General features: G+C 40.9%; 1 protein-coding gene across 8 annotated transcripts in view; it reads left to right on the top strand.

Annotated features, from left to right (window-relative positions):
• TNIK (TRAF2 and NCK interacting kinase) overlaps positions 1-22,718 on the top strand; it is a 346,282-nt gene that overhangs the window by 317,607 nt on the left and 5,957 nt on the right. For all 8 annotated transcript variants that reach the window (XM_006764113.2, XM_006764112.2, XM_006764109.2 and 5 more), the window contains 8 exons: positions 1,677-1,806; positions 7,556-7,720; positions 9,788-9,899; positions 10,689-10,859; positions 12,329-12,472; positions 14,926-15,060; positions 18,451-18,551; positions 20,864-21,013. In XM_006764113.2, the coding sequence (XP_006764176.1) occupies positions 1,677-1,806; positions 7,556-7,720; positions 9,788-9,899; positions 10,689-10,859; positions 12,329-12,472; positions 14,926-15,060; positions 18,451-18,551; positions 20,864-21,013 (1,108 nt within the window). The remainder of the gene's footprint in view (positions 1-1,676; positions 1,807-7,555; positions 7,721-9,787; positions 9,900-10,688; positions 10,860-12,328; positions 12,473-14,925; positions 15,061-18,450; positions 18,552-20,863; positions 21,014-22,718) is intronic.

The following is a 22,718-nucleotide window of genomic DNA, read 5'->3' as shown; positions in this document are numbered from 1 at the left end:
GGACTTACCTTTTCACCTCTGTTTAGATAAAAATCCTTGACAGATGTCTCTTCTGTGCCGGGATGTCCTAAGTCTGTAGTGTTTCTTGCATCTTGGATTGAATATGTCCTCAAATGCTTGGACTGGGCTTTGCTAGGATCCAAGAAACCAGAGATGTTTTTAAAAATTTTAAGAAACAGTTAAAAGAACAAAATGGTTAAAGGTGTGGTTAATACACCTAATGAGAGAAACAAATGTTGATAATTTCCTGTTTTTAAAAGCCCACTTTCAAAGAGAGGCAGCTGCGGCAGTAGGACAGCAATCGATACAGTCGATTCTGAAAACAGAAGCCCCGCGATGAGCCGCGCCCCTGCTGATGCTGCTTCCTTGTGCTGTTTCCTTGGTGCTGTGGTCTGCACCACAGAACACACAGAAAGCATCAGCCTCCGCTCTCAGGGCCCATGTTGAGATCCTGCTACCATTATATCTAAACTCTAGAGCAAGAAACAAACTGGAAACAAATATACCACAGTGTGGGGCAATTACACAGGTTTAAAAAAGTACTACTTCCCAGCCGGTGTGGCTCAGCGGTTGAGTTGACCCATGAACCAGGAGGTCCCTGGTTCGATTCCCAGTCAGGGCATGAGCCCGGGTTGCAACCTCGATCCCCAGGACAGGGCGTGCAGGAGGCAGCCAATCAATGATTCTCTCTTATCATTGATGTTTCTATCTCTCTCTCCCTCTCCCTTCCTCTCTCTGAAATCAATAAAAATATTTTTAATTAAAAAGTACTGAATACTGTTTGAGTTCAACAGCCTCGTTAATGGATGCCCTTAATTGAAATGTCTTCTTTATAACTAGTGTAAAACCCGTTTTTCAAACAATTGATTTTTGCACTTCTATTTTGTGCTAAACTCTGTGCTGGGTATATAATGAAGAACAAAGAGACAAAGATTCAGTCCTCATAAGCATATGTTCCAGGGAGAGACAAGGAAAAAGTTACAAGAGTCGAAAAGAAAGAATCAGTGGATAGAGTGTTGGCCTGTGGATAGAAAGGTCCCAGGTTCAATTCCGAACAAGGGCATGTGCCTTGGTTGCTGGCACATCCCCAGTAGGAGATGTGCAGGAAGCAGCTGATCGATGTTTCTCTCTCATTGATGTTTCTAATTCTCTATCCCTCTCTCTTCCTCTCTGTAAAAAATCAATAAAATATATTCTTAAAAAAAAAGAAAGAAAGAATTACTGATTGGGATAAGAATGGAGGGAAAAGGGTAAGGGTTGGATAAGACAGGTAGGTGGTAAGAAAAGGTTTCTCAGCCAAAGTATCATTTAAGATGAAATCAGACCAATGAGAGGCAACCAGCCATGAACCAGGGTGCGAGACAGCTTTCCAGGCAGAGGGAACAGCCTGTGCAAACACACAGGTCAGGGTGTCTGATCCCCCCCCTCTGGCTGCTGGGTGGAAATCAGGTCGAGAGGGGAAGCTGCTGAAGTGGGACACCAGTTCAGACATCACTGCAGCATTAAAAACGAATATGGAATGTACCAAAGGCCAGTGGACTAGATACTTAAAAATGGTTAGAATGGTAAAGTTTAGGGTGTGTAAATCTTACCATAATTTTTTAAAAAATGAACATGGAGGAAACAGGCATCCCTGAAGCATGCATCATCATGAATATTGTTCTTTTCCATCTCAGACCAACAGGAGCTCCCGGGGGCACAGAGCAGTACAATGTGGGAATGGTCGGCACGCACGGGCTGGAGACCTCTCACGCGGACACTTTCAGCAGCAGTATTTCAAGAGAAGGAACCTTGATGATAAGAGAGGTGAGCTGGTATGAAAACTGTGCAGGGGAAGTGCATTCCTTAAGTGCTGTTTGTATTAGCACTTCACAGAGAATGCTCCCGGCAAGTGTTTTAAGTGTGTGTGTGTATGGGGTGGGGGGGGGGGGGGGGGGCGTTCTAAATGGTTGGGTGATTTTAATTGTCCACCGCCTTCTTTTCTGTATCCTTCTAAGCTTTCGTAGTGTGACTTAATTACATGAGCCCAAATTCTTTGGTAGGATTTATGCAAATTGGAATATAAAATGTAAGCCCAAGGATATAAAACTGGCAAACATAGATATTTCCTCCCTCAGAAAAATAGGAAAGAATGGTCTCTCTGAACAGCATCCCATGGCCTTGTTTTGCCTCCTTCTCCCATGGTTTTATCCTTCTGGATTTTAATGTAGGAAATGCTCAGTAGTTCCAAGAAATGGTGACCTTATCTTATCTGGTTAAATCAACATTAAAAAGACTATTTGGCTATATTGGTGAAAGAACAAAGAAATATGCACTGTACCTTAAAAATGCACCTCAGCGCCCTGGCCTGGTGGCTAAGTTGATTGGAGTATAATCCCAGACAACAAAAGATTGTGGGTTCAATTTCTGGTCAAGGCTCATACCTGGGTTGCCGGTATGATCCCCAGTCAGGGTGCGTACTGGAGGCAACTGATCTGTGTTTCTCTCCGCACTGATGTTTCTCTCTCCCTTCCTCTCTCTCTGAAAATCAATAAAAACATATCCTCAAATAAAAAATTTTTTTAATGCATCTCATCACTTTGAGTGACTTTTTCTTTAACTCTGGAAACATCATTTTGTTTGGGGCAGGGGGGAGTCGGGGGAGAGCACATGTTCCCTTTCACCTGTCCCTCCACCATGCAGAACCTCCCCATTGTATCTGTGCTAACCAAGAAAGGCCTTGACAAATTATAATCCCTATTTTCTTCTTTTTCACATCATCATCATCACCATGCAAGGTTGACAGCAGGTCTTTACATGGAAGGGAAGTAATGGCTGATGACATTGGGCAAAAGCTACTTGACCTCTCCCCTGCATCTGTTTCATCATCTGTTAATTTTCACAAGTAATAGTCTATGACTCATCACATGATTAGGAGGATTAAATGAGTTCGGACGTAAGCATTCATTACATATTAACTATTTTATTTTATTTCATTCTCTCTATAGAGTTGAGCTCTCCTGTTATGTGTTCTTACTCCCAACTCCTCTGAAACATAAATATTCACCACCCATCCTGCTTGCTCAGCCAGGACAGATGGGGAAGCCCTCACAGCAGGCGCTGGGGGGTCTCACTTTTGTAAGAGAGAAAGGAACTCTAGTTTTGAGATGAATGAAGCCTTTGAAGGAATAATTGGCAATAGGGCTAAAACTGGGAGAGTAGTGCACAATGCAGCTTGTTAGAACTTTAGTTCCCAGCCTTTCCAAATCTTTTAAGGAGGCTGAAGAGTCCCCTCCAGTCAGCCTGAAATGAACCTGGCTGCGGAAGCCGACACTAGACAGTGCTGGCATATAGATCTCCCAGTGTGGTGAATGGGCCATTTCTACAGGCGTGTTCAGGGCTTCTATCACCTGGGAAAACATGAGAAAAAAATGTTCTGGAGTGAGTTAGTCCCTGACTCCAAATAAAAGGCACCCCAATTTCTAACGTGGTTTAAAAGTTGCCTGAATCTTTACAACTGAGTCAATACCTTGAAGGAGGTATCTGGAGCCACGTTTTCCGTTCAGCTGGCAGCCACATCGGGATGGCTGCATATTATTTCAGGCACTCCAATATGCTCTGGCCACAGTCAATCACTTTGAAAATAGTGTTCACCAGTGTCTTCTAAGAATTTGATCTGTTGAGAGCTCCCAAATCTTTTTATCCTCTCAATTTTTAAACTCTACTGTTCCCAAATGTGGACTTTTAGAATAACAAGCTTTGAGTTGAAATCCATTAAAAAGCACATGTATTTTTAAAAAATAAATGCAAATTAAAGTATGCTCCTGATAATAAGTAAGAAAAGGAAAGGGAAATAAGAACTTAGTTTATTGGGTGCTATTCGTTCAGTCCCTAAGATGAACATCGAGGACTTGCTCCGTTTGTCATTCTTAGAGGAGCGGACCTTCTGGAACATACTCTCTCTGCTACCCATGATCTTGTGATGCACACATTTGCCTTGTAGTGCATGCCCCACCTCGGTGCGTCTACTTTCCCCACCCTCTGGCCCCACCGTACCTTTCTTTACTCTAGTCCTGGAACATACCACCCCAGCTGTCATCTGCCACTTTGTCCATGGGGTCCATCTGCTGGAAGAGCTGTCCTCCTTTCCCTTCTCCTGCCCACTCTTCACCAGCAGCCCATGTGAGTCTGGCTCAACCTTCCCTTTCTCCTGGAAGCCTCTCCTGGGACTCCATGGGCCTCTGTGCATAGCACCTTCCTTCCTGACCAGCCGGTGTCTCTCCAAGGTCTGTCCACCCCACTGAACCAGAACACTAGCTTATCTTCATGAAGCCTCTGTTGGTTTCAAGTCATAGGAAAAAGAACCCACAGACAGCAGCTTGAGAAAAAACAGTGGGGTAGGTATCAGAGGTGAGGAATAAAGAGTCAGAGTATTTCATAGAAGGACACCAAAGGCGGAGAGTGAGTTGGGACCCTGTGCAGGGTTTTGCAGATGCTAAGAAGTGATCAGGAGCTCGGGCAGCTTCCCATGTGCACATCTCTGGCTCTGTCACTGTTTCCACCACATTTCTCCTTTGTTCTCTCTCTATATATATAGACCAGCTTTCTCTTCCTCCACATGCACCTGCTCTCAATCCCCCACCAACCCCCACTGCAAGATATTCACCACATCCCAGTCCAGCTGCCCAGCAGGGACTGGCCAGTATCTCTCAGGCCCAATAGTACATTCCAGTGGCAATCTGCTTGCCTCAGGTGTGCAATCCTGGTCCAGTCAGCTATGGCTGAGAGCAGAACCACTTTGTACAGCAGCCTCCCAGGGCACCTGGGCTCTGTCAACAGACAGCCTTGACTCAAACCCTGATTTCACCACTTACAAACCTGTGTCACTCGGGGCAAGTTAATTGAATTTTTTACACTGAAGTTTTGCCCCTGTCCAATGGGAAGCTAATGCATGGTGTTCATGTGATGATATAAACATGAAGTGTTTAGCATGATCCCAGGCGCATGTTGGAACCTCTTAGTGTCCACCCCATGGGAGGGGTAAGGTCATGAGGATTATAGAGATTTGGGGGGTTCTGTTAATAACATCCTAGAGGGCAAGGCTGTTGTTTACTTATTTTTGTGTTCCCAGCAGAATGCCTGGCACACAGACGGTATTTCATTCTAAGAAGGTGCTGGTTGAATGAACAAAAGGGTGATGACTCAGAAGTGGAGAGAGATTCCTGGGTCATTGCTAGATTCAACTTTTCACTGTCTGGGCCATTTCCCCTCATGAACCTTTTAGGTCTTTGAGAACCAGTTTGTCTGCATCAGTTTTTGGCTTGAGGCAGAATGCTGCTGAGAGAAGAGAGACTACAAAACTCTAAAGAGATCACGTGTGATTTATGCTACTGGAAAGTTGGGGGAAATGTTAAAAAGCTTTTCAGTATTTGAACAGAAATTAGGAAAATGGAAAAGCTGCCCAGTACACATGAGAGAGACGACAATAAGAGAAATGAGTAAGAAATCCCTGAAATGTCATTTAGAAGATGGAATGTGTAGATGAGCTCTGTGGCAAAATGAATCCAGAAAATGCCTCTCTCTGGGCCACTTCATAGATTAGGAGCATATTGCCAAGAAACATAGAGGGCACTGAAGTTTTCAGTCACTTCTCAAGCTTCCTGGTAACATCGGTTACATGCACCCCTTCAGGAACTTGGGAGTCTGTTTTATCTTGCAAAAAAAAAAAAATGCATCCTTTCCCTTCCAGCCAGAGGCAGGTGCAGAGCTATAATTGCAAAAACAGGACAGGGCTGGCTGGCAGGCTCAGTGGTTGAGCTTCAATCTATGAACCAGAAGGTCATGGTTCAATTCTCGGTCAGGGCACGTGTCCAAGTTGTGGGCTCAATCCCCAATAGGGGGCATGCAGGAGACAACCGATCAATGATTCTCTCTCATCATTGATGTTTCTATCTCTCTCTCCCTCTCCTTTCCTCTCTGAAGTCAATAAATATATATTTACAAAAACAACAACAAAAAGAAAAACAACAGGACAGGTTCTGGGAAGAGAAGCCTGGCCGGTGAGGTGCTCAAAGAAACAGTATGAACCCTTGCCCATGGCAGCCAGCCCCAAACAGGGCAGGAAAGGCATCTGCCCTGCTCCTGACTGATTCCTGCATGTTCAGCAAAATGCCCCCACATTTCCTAAATGCAAGAAAGAAAGAAAAGGCAAGGAAGGGAATCGTAACTTAATCAGGTCTGCTCTAAGAGCCCTCGATGAGTTAGTCACATAAATGTTAAATTAAATAGTGCAGTACTAGCGAGGCCTACAAGGGGAGTGGGCACTGGCTTTCAGGGAGCAGAGCTGTCTTTCAATCCTATATTTGTCCCTGAGATTTTGAGGACTTTGCTTTCCTAAGCAGTGATTTACAATTTGTTAGGTCAAGCAACTCTCAGTAAAAATTTTAGAGCACACCACAGAATACAGTGTATATATATTTACAAATTATACATCTTCCTTACTGCACTGTATACACTATAAAATAGCTTTAAAAGGCATTAATAAGGGATACCATATACAGTATTTCAAATGCTTTACTAGTCATGCTGGCTTTTTTGTTGTTGTTGTTTTGGGGGCGGTTTTGTTACTGAGTGCTATCACAGGACACCATCGTTGCTCATTGAGAGAGTCAACATGAGTGATAGTGGATGTAAATCCATATTTTCAAATAATCTTTGGATCATCACCATGGCTTTTTATATTTTTATTTTTTTACCTCCTCTCAGATCTGGTTAATTATTTGGGTGTGTTTTTCTTTGCGGGGTTGTTTTTTTTTAAAGATTTTAATTGATTTTCAGAAAGAGGGAAAAAGAGATGGAGAAAGAGAAAAACATCCTTGTGAGAGCGAAACACCAATCAGCTGCCTCTTGCACACCTCCCACCTTGGCTCAAGCTCACAACCTGGGCAGGTACCCTGACCAGGAATCGAACCTACAACCTTTCGGTGCTTGGGATGACTCCCAACCAGCTGAGCCACTCCGGCCAGGGCTAATCATTTGTCGACTTTGTGACTGACAAAGAACCCTGAGTTGGGTATCAGCTCTGCATTTCCTTGGAGTACACATGTACATGGATTATTAGTGTTATCCCGCTGGTTCCTTTCAGTGATACTTTAGGGCATGTTATCTGTTTTGTGAGTTTGTGTCATTATAATCTAGTAATATGACCCGCAGATTCAGTTACCTGATGTGTATGCACAAGAACACACACAAATATTTTCAAGTGCAGGCCCCACTTAGCTCCTATATCTGCAGAATTCCTGCCTTTCCACAGGGAACCCCTACATCCCATGTGACCCCTGACTGCCCCTCATGCAGCAGCGTAAGGCCTCAGGGTCAATCCATACACTAAATATTAGCAAAGCTTAACCTCTTTCTTATTTTCTTAGGTACAATAGACATTTGAGTGGTATCTTCCACACGCCAGTGGGTCGATTTGGAGACCACTACGCCTGTGCTATGTGAGGGGTGATGTCACTCTGTGACCTTTGTCTCCCCCTCTAACCTCCCCGCCCCCCCATGTGTTGTGCCCTCTCAGACATCTGGAGAGAAGAAGCGATCTGGCCACAGTGACAGCAATGGCTTTGCCGGCCACATCAACCTCCCGGACCTGGTGCAGCAAAGTCATTCCCCGGCCGGGACTCCCACCGAGGGCCTGGGACGTGTCTCCACCCATTCCCAGGAAATGGACTCCGGGACTGAAGTAGGTGCTGGGCAACAGCCACAGCAGCTCTGTTCTCCTTCAGGGGTTCTGAAACCTTGCTCTCCTCAAGAATAGGTCTTTGACAGGCTCCCAGAAATGTGTTTGGTTGGTTTCTACTCTATAGCTACTTATACATATACTCAAATAGAGGAAATCATAGAAGCGGAGCAGTGAACGTTCTCAGGAATCATCAGGACCAATACCTGATTTTACAGATGAGGCTCATAGAGGTGAAGAGCCTTGCCCAAGGCCCATAACTGACTTGAGACAGCGCTGAGACCAGTATTGGGACCTCCTATCTGCCAGGCCAGTGATAGCAACTTCAGCCGATAGAGAATCCAAGGTCAATTAGTTGAGGTTCATACTTACATTAATTTAGTCAAACTAAGTTTGACTTAAATGAGATGAGGTCTAAATGATTTATTTATGAAAAAGAAAAATCAATAAATAGACAACGTTCTCTAAGTGTTCATCTTTCTAAACTCCAAATCGCATAAGAAAGGGAGGAATGGGATATTATCTTTCCCAGATGGAAAAAGTCTAGTAAAAAAGCCTCAATAAACACGGTGTTTTAGGTAGTACTCGTAGATGTCATTGACCAAGTTGACCAGTAAGATGAATTCATAGTGCTTGGTCATATTTCATGAGCAGTACTGTGAGTCATGCTTAGGCCCTTTCCTACTTGAGATTCTAAAGCATGTGCACTGTTGGTTTTATGTCGTCCACACACTAATTTCTTATGATGCACCTTTTGGATTCTAAAGTTATAGGGTAAATAAGCTTTGTTTGCCTTTAGGAAAAGAACTCAGAAGTATATAGGAAAGTGCAGCAGCCTATTATAGCATGCAGTGTGGGCAGATTTTTTCTGCCAGAACACCTCTGTGGGTACCAAGGAAGACTCCATGGGGTTGGATCCTGGTTCAAATTCTGCCACCATTCTAGCTCTAAATGAGAATATTAGTACCCGCCTCCACCTCCTTCACAAACTTCTCCTAAAGATCAAAGGAGAGAATGTGTGTGAAAGCACTCTATTTGAGAGGGGGCGTCTTTTGATTTTATAAAGTGGAGGGGAAATCTTGAATTAAGTCAAATGGGATCTTTGTGGTTTTCTTCTTATGTTTTTAGGGGTCTTGGGATGTTGGTTATATTTTTAAATAAAAAACAAAGCAGTAATAAAAGACATTTATACAAAAAAAGAAGTGCTTCTTATGTTGAATGCAGCTCTGTTTGGGATATTAAAAGAACGTGAATGTAGTTGAAGGAATGGAGATGACTGACAAAACGGGGAGATGGTTATTGAAGCTCCTTTTACAAAAGTCTAATATGGAATATCGTGACGTGAGCCTGATATTTGGGTTCACTGTTCCATAGTCTAGTTCTGACTTCATGTCTTCATGGTGCTTTCCAAGCCCTTGAGACTTATTTTTTAAGTAAGTCCTCAAGGTGTGTAGGCTGCAAACCTAGTATCTTCATGAAGTCCCCAAATAAGATATATGAATATAATGGTCCATTTAAGGGAAAACTGTCATAGGAAGGAAAAATCTTCAATTCCTGGATAAAATTGTCTCTGCATTAAAGATTTTAAGGCTTCTTGAGCCAACATCAATCCACCTGCATCAGGAGGCCAGTGTGGAAGGGCCCTGAGTCCCTAAGATAGACCCTTTGGTTAACTGTGCTGCTGTGGGGACATGTTTACCTAGTGTATTGCCAACTGTGTTAGCCTTTAAGAATAGTTGGTCAATGTGAGATTGCTTTTACTCAAGGGAGATATAAGCTCTGTCACCAGTTATTTTACCAGATATTAAGGTGCCAAATAGGGTCCAAAATGTAATTTGTTGACTGTAACTCTTACAGTCTGATAATTAACAAAGGTACAATGGCTAGTGAGTAACCAATACCAGGAGAAGCTGGAGAGATAGGCAGGCCTGTGACTAGGGGGTTAGAGTGTGAACAGCTGGATAGATAAGAATCTATAATTATTTTTGAAGCCCAAGCAAAGTATTGTTAGCATTTGTTGCTGCAGTATTTAATTATCTGCTCTTTTTCATTTTCTTGCTTATTGTTTAGTATGGTATGGGGAGCAGCACTAAAGCATCCTTCACCCCCTTTGTGGACCCCAGAGTATACCAAACGTCTCCCACCGATGAAGACGAAGAAGATGAAGAATCATCAGCTGCGGGTAAGCTAGAAAACCCCAATGTTTTAGGCTTTCTGCTCTTGCCTGATTAAAAAAAAATTTAATCATTAGTTCAATAGTTAAGCCATATATTCTTTAGGCCCTATCTTAAAGAGAAGACCTTTATTTTTAATTATTTTTTTAGGATTCCTAAAACAAATTTCGTTCCTTCTTTGCATTTGTCTTTGATTTCTTCTATTTCACTTCTGGTAGGAGCCCAGAGGTATCCAGGGGCCCTAGGAAAAGCTGTTCCTCAGAGATCTCCAAACTTACCACATGTTTCTCAAAAACAATTTCTGGGTACAATGCTGTGCACGCAGTAGACACTTGATAAGTGCGTGTGGAGTTGTGTTGAGCTCTAGGTGTGTGCTTCCCACTGCAAAAGTCTGGCTGCTTTCCAGAGAGTCTTGCTTTCTAGACTTCTGCGACTCACTAATCATCAGACTCAACTTAGGCCAGTTCGTCAGCTGACAATGTGGAATTTCAAAAGCAAATCCTCCCTGCATATATGGCAGGGCATGAGGGTGATGTATTTAATTTTATGAGTAATCCCCTAAACTACTCAAGTGGTGACCATAGCCTGTTTGACTAATGGATAAAAATACTGCTTCTACGAATGACATACTTTATTCTACTAAAAAAACATAAAATATGCATATTTCAGAGTTTCTTTGCCTTTGCTACAATGCACACTAAACAAGAAGAAATCATTGTGTTTTGAAATCCCTTCTCCATAACTCCATGGGTTACTTTATAAGAAGCCACTGACTTCTCTGATTCTTTTTCTCAAAGCTCTATTTACTAGCGAACTTCTTAGGCAAGAACAGGCCAAACTCAATGAAGCCAGAAAGATTTCAGTCGTCAACGTAAACCCAACCAACATCCGGCCCCATAGCGACACACCAGAAATCAGAAAATACAAGAAACGCTTCAACTCAGAAATACTTTGTGCGGCACTGTGGGGTAAGTTGGTGCTCTTTACAACTCAGTAATGAGTTGACCCTCAAGCGTGTAAAGCCAGGGATCTTACCATGAGAAGAGCACTGCTGGAATCATGGGTGTTAGAGATTGACCTGGCTCTATCTTGGCCTCAAGAGAGATCAAGAGCAATTTTATATGTAGCACAAACGGATACCCAGGATAACAACATGAGATTCAGAACCACCTGACATAAGTGATGGACCTGAGCCAACAATAGATCTAGCTACCACTTAATACAACACCCACTATGTGCCCAGCACTGTGTGATGTGCCCCACATTCTGTGAGCCCTACAACATCTCATAAGGGGAATAAAGGCATTACCTCTCTCTCACAGCTGAAAAACTAGCCCAGCATATTTCCTTGAATTGCTAAAGGCCATACTAGTACTCACAGGATAAAATTTGAAAATGGAAATAGATGATGAACCTTCCATTTTAGTTCAAAACATCAACCTGCAGTTCCTGTGAAAAAAATCTCAGGTTTTAGCTGACCTCAGACTCAGTGTAGGTGTGATGGTCTGTGTTACTATAAATGTCATGTTCAGATCAAGGAAAGTCATGCCCCACCTGTACCCATCTAAAGAACCAGACCAGGTTTGGGCACCACAATTTTATAAGGACAAAGGCATTTGAGATGTTAGTGGAGAAGAGTGTGAAACCCAAAAACCATTTCATGGGAGGTGTGATGGAGAGAAGGAAGGTTCTGTCCTCTGGAGAAGAGAAGAAAACAATGGGGTGGTGATTTGCCCAGGGATGAATGTTTAGTATTGTAGCTACCAGACAATAGGGATCCCTTTCTAATAGGGATTATTGTATGAGGGGTGGGTTGAACTAGATTTAGATGCCTGAGAAGTTCCTTACAGTCATTATTCCCGTGACTCTCAAGCTGTTAACACCTTCACTTGAATTATTTGATCATTTCCTAACAGGGAGCAGAACCTTAGAACTAAGTTAAGCTGTGGTGTGAGGGGGAGGAAGGGGTTTTCTCCCAGTGGGGTATGGAAATGGGGCACTCTGTTGTATGTTGAAGGTGGAAAAGCTAGAAATCACTGCATGAATAGGGGTGGGAGTGAACCTTGGGAAGTCTTGAGGTGGGGTTTAAAGAGCTGAGAAAGGGGTGGGTATTATAGGAAAGGAACAAAGGCGATTGTGATAGTGTCACAGCTGTGCCTTAGGCTCCACTTGAGAAGGACTCTTTATGCTAGGTAGTAAATGCCCATATGTAATAAATGTTGCTACAACTTCATAAATTAAAACTAATCTCATTACCAAAGAGACAGTGATTTAATTACTATGTCAGAGCTTTGACTTCTGCACTCCCGACTGTCGTGCCTACTTGTCCATTAGTTTGTATTTACAGAGCACCATTTCTTAGCTTTTACAGGGACCCCAGATGCAGAAGGTTAAAGCCTGTAAAACGTCAGTCTTGGGGTGCTTCTTAAATTTTCAGGTGTGAACCTCCTGGTGGGAACTGAAAATGGCCTGATGCTTTTGGACCGAAGCGGACAAGGCAAAGTCTATAATCTGATCAACCGGAGACGATTTCAGCAGATGGATGTGCTAGAGGGACTGAATGTCCTCGTGACAATATCAGGTATGTTACTAGGATAACCGAGTCCTCCAGGTCTGCACAGGTGGGAAAGGTGATCACCTCGTTCCTGAAGAAACGGTAATGTCTGCCCTTTCCAGCTAACAAGGCACACAATGAATTATAGCAGTACACTCAGAGTGAGATCACCTGCATTTTGTAGCTCTGGACAAGTCTGACCTCCAAAGGTAAGTCTCTCTCCTCTGCTTGAAATCTGAATTAGGCAGGGACATACCACGAAGGCTGTATCGTTATGGGCCTTTAACCACTGCCAGGACTCAGCAAGGATGCTTTTAAGATGTTTGCACTCCAATCATTGCTGTCTACTCTCAGAGGGAGAAGATCAAAGTGTAGGCTTCTGGGAGTAAGAAATTTTATAAGCAGGAATTCCTGTGGTCTCTCTTTTCACAAGAACTGCTCCAACTTATAGTCCACTGATGTTTTAGCAAGCACAGCTGGCCCACTGGGTGACTGAGTCTGCAAAGGAATTTGAATGTGGGATCATTCTGCTACACTCTGCAGCTTCCTGGTTCTTAATAAAAAGATGGAGACAGTCCTAGCCCATTTGGATCAGTAGATATAGCATTGACCTGCGGACTGAAGGGTCCCGGGTTCAATTCCCGGTCAAAGGCACATACCTCAGTTGCAGGCTTGAGTCCCAACACTGGTTGGGGCATGTGCAGGAGGCAACCAGTTGACATGTCTCTCTCACATCAGTGTTTCTCTCTGCTTCTCCCCCTCCCTTTCACTCTCTAAAAATCAATGGAAAAATATCCTCGGGCAAGGGTTAACAAACAAACAAAAGAAGATGAAGACAAAAGTGAGGAGATATGGAAAGTCTAGTTTGCACCCCAGACCAGTGGGTCAGTATCCCTGGAGTGGGCTCAGGCATCCATTGCTTTCATGGCTCCTGAGGTGTTTCCAGTGTGCAGCCAAGTTTGAAAACCGTGGTTCTAAACTCAGCCACTGTTTTGCAGAGACGATGCAGTGCTACTGGGTTGAATTTTGAATAAAATTGAACTCTTCAACTGTACTTCTATTTTGAATAAAATGCCTTTACTTGATGGTACAGTTCCCTCTTTCTTTTACCTTTCCCCTGCATGCTCAGAGTTGCATTTCTTTTTATTCTGCCCACATAAGAGTTAACCAAGTAAATTATTCTTCTATTATCAATTGAGTTAAATTCTGTGTAGTCCTTTGTTCTGGTTAATTGCTTTTTTGATTGCTCTACTACCAAATCACATTTAAAACCACACATCTGCCAGTCACCTACCAAAAGTGGAAATGATACCAGAAGTCACATTCAAGCTTCATTATGTTGTGAGTGAGACATTCCCATTTTTTAAAGTGGAAGCATTTCCTCTTCTCATGAGGCATAGATAGGGCAAGCAAAAGATGCAGATTGGAGCAAAAGATGCTTGCACTGCCTTTGGGTCTGTGTTGGCAGAAAGAAGGAAGAGCTGGCTCACCCACTCATCCTGATCAGTATATATCCTAGGCTTTTGGCTACAAAAAAGAGCAGTAACTTCACTATGATTCCCTTAATTTAAGTTACAAATGCACTCTCCTGTCAAATTCAGTGTGCGACGCTTTAATGAATTGTCTTCTGGTAAATGTTACATCTGTAAAATGTAAAACATATTTTGATACCTAAGAGAAATCAAAGGAAAATAAGTACCTATGAAGGAAAACCCACAGGCCTAAATTTTATCATACTAAACATTCTTTACTCCGGGATCATTTTACCAAAGGGAACTTTTAAGTTGTTTGTTTGTTTTTTCAAGTACTCATCTTTTATTCCTTCCCCATTTGTGTGTGGCATTTCTTTCTATGATCTCAGCACCATAAATGTGTCCAGTGTTATAGCTCAGACTGCCCTTGTTGAACTTTTTCTCTTGTTTCCTTATAAAATTCCTCTATTTGTTAATCAGATAAAATAAAACTACTACCAGCTGTCATCTTTAAAGTAATAGAGGAGGTAAATAAGAGGCTCTCCATTCAAATATGCTCTTAGGTTAGCAGGTGAGGGAATGGCAGTCACACATAAGTATGATAAAATGTCCAGTTGTCAGAATTCCTTCATATAATTAGATCTAGAATATTCTGGAACCTTGATCAACCATTCTGTTACACAATTAGGTCTTACTGCGATCAGTAGACACTACCCTTTGCATCAAGAAGGGAGGGTAAGAGCAGCATGCTCAAATAAAAAAACGACCTGAAGGCAAAGACAAATTATAAGATGGTTATTTGTTCAAAACAATTGGGGCTCTTTTAATCATAAGTTTGGGCAAAGACACACACACTTTGATGGTGCTGGAGACACTGGCTATTGTGCCTTTATACAAACACACACAATTGTAAGTGAAAATAAATGAATAAAATAAAATGGAGATGGGAAGGGTTAAGAGAAAAAGCTATCACAAGGGTTTGAAATTAAAGCTCCATTATTTCAACAGGAAAGAAAAATAAGCTACGAGTTTACTATCTTTCATGGCTAAGAAACAGAATACTACACAATGACCCGGAAGTGGAAAAGAAACAAGGCTGGATCACTGTTGGGGACTTGGAAGGCTGTATACATTACAAAGTTGGTAAGTCTCAAAGCATGGAACTGTTTTATGTTCAATCTGAATTATTCTGTTAAGTTTCATTCAGTTTTTTCTATCAGAAATTGATGATGCATTTATGAACAAGTTAAGATGTTGCTGAAACCTTAAATATACTTGCATTATTTCCAACAAAAAAGCCAGATGGGTGAGGTTTAAAGAGTGCATTCAGAATAAAGCCCCAGGCTCCAGTTTAAGCATTTATAGCCACTCCTGCCTATTAAAATGACAGTGAAAGAATACAAATGTCATAAACCCACAAGGGCAAAGGGACCAGGAGGAGAGAAATCAACAAATGAGATGTCAACAAAATTGAACAAGAGTAGCTGGATGACTAAAAACAAATGTAGCCAACCAGGAAATGCTGAATTTTAAGTTTTCAGTGAATAAATTTATCAAAATCAATCCAGTCACTTAACAGAACCCAGGCAGACCCAGGACCTGAGGCCCCAGGGGGAAGCATAAAGTCGAATTGAAAATAGAAGGATTGTTGAAAAGTTGATGAGTATCACATCCTCCAGAAGCCGGTCAGGCAGCCACCCGACCCCCAATGGAAATAGAAGTGTGGGTGGGTAAGTGGGTGGGAAGAAATCAACAGAGAACTTGTATGCATATATGCATAACCAACGGACACGGACAATAGGGTGGTGAAGGCCTCAGGTGGGTGGTGGGGGCAGGTTATAAGGGGTCAGTGGGAGAAATAGGGTGACATATGTAATACTTTCAACAATAAAGATTAAAAATAAAAAGAAATAGAATGTTTCTCTCTCATCGATGTTTCTGACTCTCTGTCTCTCTCCATTCCTCTCTGTAAAAAATCAATAAAATTGATTTTAAAAAATAAATAAATAAATAAAAAATAAAAAGAAATAGAAGATGAAAGGTTGGCACAGCCTGATGATGGGAAATACTGAATTGTGAGGACACACACACCTCCATCCCCTGTTTAGCTCCCAAAATGTCGGTAGCCATGCTTAAACTTCCAAGCAAAAGATTCAGAGATTTGTCTTTATAGGAACTAAGTGGCCAGAAAGAAAAGATGTTCAGGCAGTAGTATTTGAAATGCCATGAACAAAACTTGCTGTCTAATGTCTTAAAGTGAAACCCCGCAGTCGATAGCCCACATATCAGACATGGGGAAATCCACGGATAGGCAGGAAACTTAGAAAGGTGTTTAGAAGGAGCCGGATAATGAGGAATGAAAGAAAATTTTAAAGAAAGAAACGATAACTTCAGAAAGATTATAAAAACTTTTTCATAAAAGAAGAATAAAGGCTATTTAAAATTCTGGAGCAGGGTTGGGAAAAGTCATTCAGAAAACTAGAAAAAAATCTTAGAAATTAAAATGTATTGGCAGGAATAAAAAATGTAATAGAAATGTTAGAAGATAAAAATGAGAAATCTAGAAAGTAGAACAAAAAAAGGAGGGATGGAGAAGGGGAAGTTGAGAAATAAAGAGTGGTTCAAAAATCTTAGTAACATGAGTTTTAGCGGGGGGAAAGAGAAAATAAGAACTAGGAGAGGAAAGTATGAAAGAAAGAATAGAAGAAACATTTTTATAACTAAAGCCTTGAAATCACAAATTAAAAGGTTTCATTGAGTACCCAGAAGAGTAGATTAAAAAAAGATTCACCTCAAGACGTATCAACATGATATTTCAGTATCCAGGAAATGAGAAGCTCCTTAAAGTTTCCAGATCATAAGTAAATAAACAAACAGTTTACATATAATAGACCCAGAATCAGGTGGCCTGGGACTTATCAGCAATCCTAGAAAACTGGAAGACAATGGACCAAGGCTTCAAAATTCTGAGGGAAAGGTTACTTTCACCTTGTATTTATAATCCATCTGGATTCACCAGAGCTCTCCAGAGAATCAGAACCAATAGGGTATATGTATGTGTGTCTGTCAGTCCAAGTAGAGGGTTCCAGAAGAAGTGGGTTTGAGAAAAAATAAAATTTTACTAATAGATTACCTTTCACATTTGACTGTTGAAGGCAGTTACAGTTCTAGCAGAAGGTTTACACATGCTTAGTGATAGATACATAGAAAATAAGGACATGAAAAAATGAGAGAAAACAACAAAGGAAACATAATTATGGTATGCTATGCACCCATCTCTGAACAATAGTAACTTGAACACAGAATATTGATTTAACCAAAAATTACAAATGTAACTATATTGAATGGAGAAGAGGAAATGTGTATGTTTAAAAGCAAGACTAGAGAGAAGATAGTTTTAAGAAATTAAATCCTTTCCATACTACAGTCAGTAGATAATATGTACAACTGAAAAAAAAAAGTCAAGAAATAACATTGTAAGAATGTTATTTAGAAATATGGAAATAAATTGCTAAAGAAGTAGGTGAAAGTATATTAAAGACAGAATGTGTAAATGGAAGGGACCTGCTGAGGAAAAAGAGCTCAAAAAAATAAAAAGAGCTCAAAGAGCGAGAATTTGGTGTTATTCTGGGATGTCCAGTTTCTTTAGAACACAGAATATTCTGTTCAAATATTTCATTTAAAAAAAATGACTGCCATGTGTACTATTTTAGTCTACTCAGGCTGCTATAACAGAATACCAGAGACTGGATGGCTTATAAGCAATAGGAATTTATTTCTCACAGTTCTGGAGGCTGGGAAGTCCAACCAAGACCAAGGTACTGGCAGCTGCACTGTCTGCTGAGGACGCACGTCCTGGTTCAAGGATAGCTGTCTTGTCGCTAAAACCTCACATACCAGAAGGGCAGAGGGATCTTTCGAGGGTCTCTTTTATAAGGGCACTAATCCCTTATGCATTTCTAATCATTGGAATCCAAATGTGGATAGTAAGCAATTGGAAGCCTTTATGTCTCTACCCAGTTGCTAATTGTTCTACCAGCTCTCCCCTGCTTGCTTACATGTGGATGAACATAAAAGCCAGGTAAGGAAACATCAAGGGATAGTATGTATATTCTTATTACAATGTGTAGTTTACATCTGAACCTAGTGGTTAAAGACAGTCCTAAGCCAGTTACATCCTTAGATGAAGAAAAGAGTGTTCAGTACAAAGCAAAAGGCCCCAAGTATTATGCAAACCGAATACACGAAAGGAAGTTAAATCTATCTCTAGAAAATCCTACACCAAGATCATCACCCTCAGTTGTGGTTTTATATGTACAGGGTGAAGCAAAAGAAGGTTTACAGTTGTTAATACGTGGAACATAGTTTATTCTTGTATTACTACTTATTGATTATTGTATTATTTTCCATACAAACAACTATACGCCTACTTTTGCCCCGCCCTGTATGTTTGCATAGTATGCTTACATATTCATTAATACAAAAACTTGAATAAACTGATATGCTTTTTTAATTTATAATTTTGTATTACAGTTAAATATGAAAGGATCAAATTCTTGGTGATTGCCTTAAAGAATGCCGTGGAGATATATGCTTGGGCTCCTAAACCATATCATAAGTTCATGGCATTTAAGGTAAGCAGGCATGTGATTACCTAAAAAGTGTTTGTTTTGTTTTGTTTTTTATTTTAAGTTCCTACCAGTTAACAAAGTGGTCTGTCTTGTACCTAGACTAATATAATATTCCTATATGTAATAAACCTCTTTTAAAAGTCTAGAAACTCTTAGATTTATTATTCTGAAAGTAAAAACTAAGATGTAATAAATGCTATAAAATTAGTCAAATTAAAAGTTGGGTACACACTCCTCCATTCAGGTCTATGAATCACCATCTCCAAGTGGCATTTAGTATGGAATGGTTCCCGGGCGAATCCTTAATTGTGGTATTAGGCAAGGAGATTCATTATACAGCCACCTAACTAGGGCACGCTGATATTTCATCTCAAAAAGGCAGACCAACAGCAGCCCTGAATTTTAAGGTTGAACTGAGTCTCTAAATCTTACAATCTTCATAACCCTTATGGGGTAAAGTCCTTAAAACTCACTTGATGCTCCATATCCCCAATTTCTCTAAAATGAAGACTGAATTTAGTCACCTCTGAAAATTACCTAGCTTCTTTACATTCTTCAATTTCAGTGGCTTTTTTTTTTCACCTTGTCTGAGTCTCTACCCACCATGGTTAGACTAATCAACAAGAGCGAGATAGGGATATGCTAGTCCCATTGCCCCAGATCATGAAAACTGACCCCCAAATGCCAGAAGGACCAGTGCTTGTGGGCACTCCAATGTTTTCAGAGCTGCATAGTCTGTCTCAGCCAATGTAAATTTCTCTTCTGTTCATTCTCTCTCACTCTCTTGCTGCCTATGTCTCTCTCTTTATATCTCAGTGGTTCTCACTTTTTCCCCACCTTTTGACCATTATTCCCTTTGACCCTCTCTGTATTCTTATTTCCCACTATGCCATGTGAGGGCAGAAGCTGCCTTGGGAACACTGTGAGCCATCTTCAAGGCAGAATCACCCAGTTTTTCTTGTTCCCTTGGCGCTAGGGGCTCATTTGTGATGTACAGAAGAAGATAGATTCATCAATGGAAATTGGTGCCCCTCCATAACCCTACTTTTATAGAGAGAAATTTTTGGAATGCATTAGGTTAGTAATAACACTTAAGGGATCACTCCTAAAAGCTAAAGTAGTACTATTGTTCTGCCAAAATCTCTCTTGGCAAAATCTCTCTTGGCAAAATAGGATCTTTCAATCAAGATCCCATTCCAGTTCTGAAGTTGCTGCCATCAGTTTACTAGCCAAAGTACATGAGAGAGTGTGAAATGCTTTCTTCAGCAGACCACACCAGGCCTGGAAAGAGGGAAGAGCAAAGGCAAAGAAAGACTTGGAAAAAAAGATTAGAGATGACAGGAGGCTGAGCCCCTCCCACAGGACAAGGATACCAGGCTAAGGTCTCCCATCCAGTGAGGCTGTTAGCAGTGGATGAGGAGAGGAGTCTGTTAGGGGGCAGTGGTGTTATAGTGGGGCACTTGGGGTTTCACAAATTCTCTCCCAGACTTCAAGACCCAATAAAGGTAAAAGGTGGCAAAGGAAAAGAGAAGCACACTTGATTGACAGCTAGTTGCGGTGTTAACTGTGGATTCAAACAAGTAGAATCTAGATTAACTTAGCTGGAACTATGGTTAAACCCAACTAGCCAACTGAGCATAGTTCTCTGAAGATTCATCCAGGTTGTTGTACGTGTCAGTAGTTTATTCCTTATTATTGTGAGTAGTATTCTATAGTATGGATGTACCACAATTTGTTTAACCATTTTTCTGCCAAAGGGTGACAAGTGAATTTTTTTCTAGTTCGGGGGATTTATTCGTATAAAACTCCTATAAACATTCTTGTGAAAAAAATGAGTCTTCAGTTTTGTGATGTTCTACCGCCACCTTTCCATTCATCCTGAGCAGGCTTAGCATAGAGCTGACCTGGTGGCCCACCCGAGGATGTCTCTGAAAAGGTAGCAGCCAATGTAGACCTGTCTGTCACATTGGAAGGAAAGGGGCCAGAGAGGTGCCTGGACCTTCTCCTGAGGGAAAAGGCCAGAAATAAACAGGAAAGAACAGTAGTTTTAACATATGATGATGGTATCAAAAATTGACAACTGTAAGCTACTTCTCTGCCCTGGAGGACAAGGGGTGGAGAAAGGATCACAAATGGGTGCTAGACCCCTCTTCCTGGATCCAGAATATGAATAGATCTAAAATTGAAAGAGAAATTTCCTGGTGTTTCTGTTTAAGAAAGTTCGATATTAAATTCCACCAGGCAATGGTTAAAGGAAAAAAGTATTAAGATAACTTGTTTGAATGATGTATATACTCATGGGGTGATTTTTAAAGTCTTTTGCAGATCTCCAGCACAAACCACTGCTTGTGGATCTCACGGTAGAAGAAGGTCAAAGATTAAAGGTTATTTTTGGTTCACACACTGGTTTCCATGTAATTGATGTTGATTCAGGAAACTCTTATGATATCTACATACCATCTCATGTAAGTTTCTGGAAGCCTACTGTCACGGCTCTCTGTGCAACAGCCTGCATGTAGAGACATTGTGCATTTATAATAGAAGTCATACCTTTACTGGTCAGTAAAGCAGATGAACTTTTGACCTTCACTAAATAGACAATGCTTTTAATAAATAAAACCTGTAAATTTAATGTTTATGACTGCTTAACTCTGAGTAACACATAATAGCAGTTCTTTGCCATTTACTGGATATGTTGTCTCATTGAACTTCAGATTAAAATACATGTGGTGTTTTTCCTTCAAGGGCATAAATTCTGTTCTTTAAGCAGGAGTACAATAGATGAGTTCCTATTTTCAGGTTTTGAAGAGAGATTGGTTCATTTCATGTAAGAGAAGGCCAATGGCCCCTTTTTTGCCATTTTTGTACCTCTTTTCAATTCCACAGTTCATGTAGTGGAATCTGACACCCTGGCTCTAGCATGTATTTCCTTTGCAATTATGGACACATTAGGCAGTCTCTCTAGCCCTCAGCTTTCACAACTCTAAAATGGGGATAAAATATCCTATTTCATATGGTTTTCATCACATTAAATAATGTAATATATTTAAAGTAGCTGGTACAGAGCCCTGCAAATTATAGTATTAACATTGCTATACTGACACATTGTCTAAAACATGAGTTTTAATTTTATTTTTAAAATATTTTTTTATTTTCCAATTACATTGACATTCAATATTATGTTAGTTTCAGGTGTACAGCACAGTGTTAGACACTTCAATAACTTATGAAGTGATCCCCCAGAATGTCAGTACCCACCTGGCACCACACAAAGTTATTACAATATTATTGACTATATTCTCTATGCTGTACTTGACATACCCATAACTATTTTATAACTGCCAATTTGTAGTTTGTAATCCCTTCACCTTTTTCACCCAAATACTACACATGGTTTTGCTTAGTAGTATTGGTTTAGTGTAAATTGTGTTTTCTTCATGTAATTCCAAGGCTAACATACTGTAGAGACTATTAGGAAAGTCTGAGGCCTAATCTGTTGCTGATTTGTATTTGCGGAGTTTAAAGACTTTTTACTCCAAAGAAATCTGATTGGGAAAAAAAGAGTTGTTTTAGTACATCACACACACACACACACACACACACACACACACACACCTTCACGTCATTCATTGCTGCAGTACAGCTTCGCCTCATGTGTGTGCATGTGCACATAGGATCAGAGTTCTGGGGCATCACCATGGTCATTTTTGATCCTCCTATTCCTACCTACTAAGCAGCTATTGGACTATATAACATCCCCAACCTGGGGATCACAGCATCACCACATCTCTTTTCCTAGAACAAGTCAATCTACACTTATTTCAATAGTGATATTTTTTTGTAATGAGTGATAATTTTAAAGTTTTTTCTAAGCAAACCATTAGTTTTTATTATTCGGTTATTTAGGCATCCAGATTAACAATCTGTGTTATCTGCCCATAGCCTATTTGGTAGGAATCTGTTTTGGTCCCACCTTCTGGCCCCAATTAGGCTCTTCTCCATCAAATTCAACTTCTCCTCATCTTTTTTTTAAATTTTATTTTATTGTTTAAAGTATTACAGATAATAGTACATATGTCTCCTTTTTTTTTCCCCATTGACCTTCTCCCGTCCTCACCTACCCGCCAGCACAAGCCCTCACCCCACCCCCGCAGTGTCTTGTCCATTGGC

The sequence above is a fragment of the Myotis davidii genome, unplaced genomic scaffold (genome assembly GCF_000327345.1).
Source record: "Myotis davidii unplaced genomic scaffold, ASM32734v1 scaffold115, whole genome shotgun sequence".
Lineage (NCBI taxonomy): Eukaryota > Metazoa > Chordata > Mammalia > Chiroptera > Vespertilionidae > Myotis > Myotis davidii.
This window is presented reverse-complemented; position numbering and strand designations above follow the sequence as displayed.